Source organism: Zerene cesonia, chromosome 24 (genome assembly GCF_012273895.1).
Source record: "Zerene cesonia ecotype Mississippi chromosome 24, Zerene_cesonia_1.1, whole genome shotgun sequence".
NCBI lineage: Eukaryota > Metazoa > Arthropoda > Insecta > Lepidoptera > Pieridae > Zerene > Zerene cesonia.
In genome coordinates this window covers 1,162,196-1,167,440 of record NC_052125.1, presented here as the reverse complement: position 1 = coordinate 1,167,440, position 5,245 = coordinate 1,162,196, and the positions used below count along the sequence as shown (strand labels likewise).

General features: G+C 34.3%; 1 protein-coding gene across 1 annotated transcript; it reads left to right on the top strand.

The window, feature by feature from the left end:
• The first annotated feature begins 1,225 nt into the window (after positions 1-1,225).
• Positions 1,226-3,813, top strand: LOC119836513 (all trans-polyprenyl-diphosphate synthase PDSS2-like). Its single transcript, XM_038361879.1, has 2 exons — positions 1,226-1,569; positions 2,824-3,813. Exons 1-2 carry the CDS (start codon positions 1,321-1,323, stop codon positions 3,781-3,783), a joined length of 1,209 nt encoding a protein of 402 aa, XP_038217807.1. The 5' UTR covers positions 1,226-1,320; the 3' UTR covers positions 3,784-3,813.
• The last annotated feature ends 1,432 nt before the right edge of the window (positions 3,814-5,245 follow it).

Genomic DNA, 5,245 nt, shown 5'->3' with positions numbered 1-5,245 from the left:
TAAATGTTATTTGCAGTTAACAATTTTCTTTTTTCTTTATTACAATATTTATGGCAAGACTAGGTATATATAAAAATGAAACCCGTTTTCCTTGGTCACGGCATCACGCGTGAGTGGCTGGACCGATTTCACTAATTCTTTTTTTGTTGTATTTGTTATTATCAGGAGAAGGTTCTTACGGAAAAAAATATTAAGAAAATCTCTGAGAAATATTGAAAAATGTACGTTTAATTTTGCATATTTTAAAAAACGCGAATAACAAATGTCAATGTCATTCACAGCCATAGATTACTGCAACGCTAAGGCGGTACTAAGTTCGCCGGGTCAGCTAATAGTTTATAATATTTTAATTACGATAAATGCCTAGCCGGGCGGAGCCGGGGCCTGCAGCTAGTAATAATAAAAATATGTAGATTATAGAAAGTTGCATAGAGTCTACGCCGTGGATGATTAGTCGAGCATATCTTCCGAGTTATAATAAAACAAAAAACAACCAAATAACATTGACCCACCCTAACTCCTATTTCTATTTAACTATAGTAAACAGCGAGAATTCTCTTCTGAGTCGAGGGCTCTTCATAAATTGGACAAGAAAGCTAGACTCCGCTGCATATAAACATTGAATTATGCACTGTATTGTAAGTACAATGAGTTCAAATTCAAGTGCAGTTCAAATGTAGTTCGAATTGACTCCATTACAAGCGATATAGTTAGTGCGTTATATCAACGCAATAAGGTTCAAAATGTGTCCTTGTAATGTTCTATTCATTGACCAGTTTAGTGCATTCCACTTTCACGGTCAAGAGTAATTGTGTTGCCAGTGCGTTAATTTTACCTGAAATTATGCAATTTGGATTTGTTTTATTTGAAAAATATAAATACGTCGAGAAAAATTATAAATTAAAAAAAAAAAACACTCATTCAGCTTCTTTTTCGTATTCATAATTTATATAAATTCGTAATGTATGGAACAGACCATGATGATGTTTTAAATATACAGCTCTATAAAAATAACGAAAAACAACATACTCTTAAAAATCGAGATGATTTTGCTACCAATAACAAAGTCAACAAATTAAAAGGCAAGAAAAAGTCAAGGTCTGTGTTATGTGGTAAACACATAACCAATATTTACTATTTATTACGATAAAATGCGTGTCATGCAGAATAACAAAGTGCTAATTTGTTTCTAGCAAGGGCAACCCTACATCATTGAAACACGAATGAATCCTACAATTTCTTATTTACGTTCATCGTAGACGTTCATGCACACGCTCCTCGTAGAATGTTCTAATTCGATTCGAAATTCAAAAGTTGAAAATGACGTACATTGCTTCCCGCGTTTTGCGGCGCGCGTCAAATTTGTTTTTTTCGCAAAAGCGCTACGAGACTACGGTTGCCAGTTTGACGAAGGACGAGATTTTGATACTTCTAAGGCCGCCATTCACGAATTGGAGCAACGCGATACGTGAAGCTGAGAAGGTGGTCGGGTATCCGACCTCTTTTATGAATTTAAGATGCCTTCTTAGTGATGAATTTGCTAATTTGGCGTTATATTTGAGGAAATTGGTAAGTTTACTAATTATTAATCTTAATTAATACTAAAAATTTAACTGAGAATTAATGTATTTAAAATGTAGGTAGTATCTTATATACCAACGAGTATTTGTTTGTTTAACAACATTGCAAAGAAATATAATACAATTTAAAAAAAAAAAAAATATGTACATTTTTATTTTCTTTATTTCTAATTTAAATTGAGAATGTTCTTTCACTGACTGTTTTTCCAAAATCGATTAAAATCGATGTGAAATATAATTTTAAATTTATTTATATGATACTTGGCTACTATGGCTACTATGGCTTCGTTCAGGTTTTTTGGCCACAATATCACTATAGTGTCCCCGTAATATTGCAATATCACTAAAACGAGGCGGTAATTGAGATAAATTGTAAGAAATGAAGTCGATTTACAATCTCCTGTTTAAAATATCGCTAATGATATTGTAATATCACTTTGACAATTTACCTACGACATAATATTAAATTCACTAAAGAAATATTTAAAAAACAATGGAAATAATTATACTAATCCTACTAATGTTATAAACGCGAAAGTTTGTAAGTAAGGATGGATGTATGTATGTATGGTTCTTCGTTACTCTTTCACGCGAAATCAGCTTATCGTATCTGTATGAAAAACATACAAATACAAATATATACTAAAGTCTGTCATACGCTACTTTTTAGCCGGGTACCACGCGAGTGACGCCGCGGGTAACAGTTAGTAATTAAACTATAACTTTTGACCTTGAAACCATTACCCTCCTTTCTTAGAAATTGGAATAAGGTTTATTATAAAAAAAATATATATATTTGGCCACATGGTATAGTTTACTAGACCGATTTTAAACAAATTTGTACACCATCTACAGTATCATACAACTTAAATAAACAACACTGTACATTACTTCAATAACGACAAATACCCCGGGCGGAGTCGGGGCGTGCAGCTAGTCTTATTCACAGAGGTAAAGATAATATCAAGTGTACCTAACAATTTATAGAGCGAGTTATAAATAGATAATTATGACAAAAACACGGGAGGGCACTTTCACAGTGAAGTTAACTGTACACACGATACGATTAAACACGCGTCTCATTAGGCCTCTTAGACACGAGCGTTTAGACGTTCAAAAAAGTTTTAAGTCAAACAATTTATTTGACAATACACGTACGTTTTTACCGCGGTGAAACCTCTTAGTCCTATGGGAAGTTGTTTATCACGGAAAATTTAACCCATGAATTGTTCATGAATTCCAGGTCGGCAGCAACCACCTGGTGATGCAAACAGCCAAGAACGTCCTATACGGTGACTCCAAGAACCTCCAGCCCTGGGGCCTCATCATCTTGCTCCTCTCGAAGTCGGTCAAAATTCGTTCAACCCAAACGAAAGTAATCGAAGAGCAACAGCGACAACTGGCGGAGTTAACTGAAATGCTCAGAACCGGCCACCTGATCCACAGAGGCATTGTTAATGTGCCCTTCGCGAAACGTTCCAAGAACACAGAATCTGCTATATTTGGTAACAAGATAGCTATTCTTCTTGGAGACTATCTCCTCGTAACAGCAAACGCGATGCTCGCTGGCCTGAAGAACGCTGATGTACTGTACATTGTGTCTACAGCATTGAGGGATCTTTCTGAAGGCGAATTCTTTGGTGAACGCGACGAGCAGAACATGCCTCTACCAGGGAAGCCCAAGAACGATAAAGACGATCTGAGCATCACGTTCGATACAACGTCCATTGCTGCTGATGACGTGCTCGGCAAGCCCCGACAGGAATGGACAGCTAGGACAGTGTTCAATGGAGTGAGTTTGCTGGGAAGAGGCTGCCAATCCGCGATGTTGCTTGGTAGACAGAGTCGTGATACGCAGAACAGCGCGTATCACTTCGGATGTCATGTAGGCTTAGCCTGGCAGGCTGCTACGGAATTACAAACTTTACGCTCGGACAGTAAAGATCAGTTTTGCCTAGCTAGCGCCCCGGTTTTGTTCGCGTTAGAAGAAAATCCCGAATTGTATAAAATCATCGATCAAGCCAAAAACGACGTTAAGGACGTGGATTATGAAGATTTAAAATTCAATATACTAAAAACGGACGCAGTGGATAAAACTAAGATGTTATATGAGGATCATGCGAAAAAAGCGACATCGTACATTGAAAATATTGCTAGAAATGATACTGTTGAAATGATAAAGAAGTTAATTAATACATTTTGATTGTCGGATGGACTTCGAAACAGTTTTAAAGACAAATTCGTTACTCATACCAGAAATAAAGGACTCTCCGCCTGGATATCAAGATGTCTGTTTTATCCCAAGGGAGCATTAAAGTATTCTATCACCAAAGTCAACTCATACCCCGTCTGTATACTAAATTTCATCAAAATCCGATCAGTAGCTTCAGCGTGATTGACGGACAAACATCCAAACACACCAACTTTCACATTTATATTATTATATATGTTGTGTGAAGTGTGATTACTAGTTATTTTTTATAACTTCATTGAGCTCCGTGGTTTTTATTACATTCGTATGAGTAAATTCATAACAATGGTCTATTTGGTCCCATTTTAGAATCTAGTGTGCTACCCCAGACATGCTGGTTATATATTTTTTTGGTAGAAAATCATTATTTAAGACTGTTATTGCATTTTTTTTTCTTTTTTTTATGTCATAGTCGGCAATGGAGCTGGTGGGTCGCTTGATGGTAAGCGCTACCACCACCCATGGACATTTGGAGAGGTGTAAGGTCGAATGCAGACCTTACGCCTCTTCAAATGGATTGCCGACTGCAAAATGGAAAGGGATTAGGAAAGGATTGAAGAGAGGAATAAAGTAAAGGACTGGGAAGGGTAAGGAAGAGGATATGGGCCTCCGTATGGTTCAAGATGGTACATAGCAAAAAATGTTTACCCTTAGAGCTTGTAATGAAGACAGACTTGTAATTATTTGTATGTTAATTGTTTTTTGTTTGTTATGTATAATATCAAAGTGGTTATAGAAAATTAATAGGCGAATAGACAACTATTTTATTTTAGTTAAATATTATTAATATAACTTTTCTGATATATGAGTAAGTTTAATATTCGATGTTTTTCAAGTTTAATTTAATATATTAATATAATGTTAATAATTGATGTAAGACATAAAATAAAATAAAAAATGTACGATCACTAGCTGTTTTATTTATTAACCAGTTTGTTTATTTACTATAAAGTTCTATATTGTTATCAGAATACATCTATATATATATATATATATATATATATATATATATATATATATATATATATATATATATATATATATATATATATATATATATATATATATATATATATATATATATATATATATATATATATATATATATATATATATATATATATATATATATATATATATATAAATGAAACCCGTTTTCCTTGGTCCCGGCATCACGCGTGAGTGGCTGCACCGATTTCACTAATTCTTTTTTTGTTGTATTTGTTATTATTAGGGGAAGGTTCTTACGGAAAAAAATATTAAGAAAATCTCTCAGAAATATTGAAAAGTGTAATCATTCATTGCAACGCTAAGGCGGTACGAAGTTCGCCGGGTAAGCTAGTAATATACTTAGTCTGGCCATAAATACTGTTACACTTAATTATAAAAAAATATTACATTTGAATTTCGAATC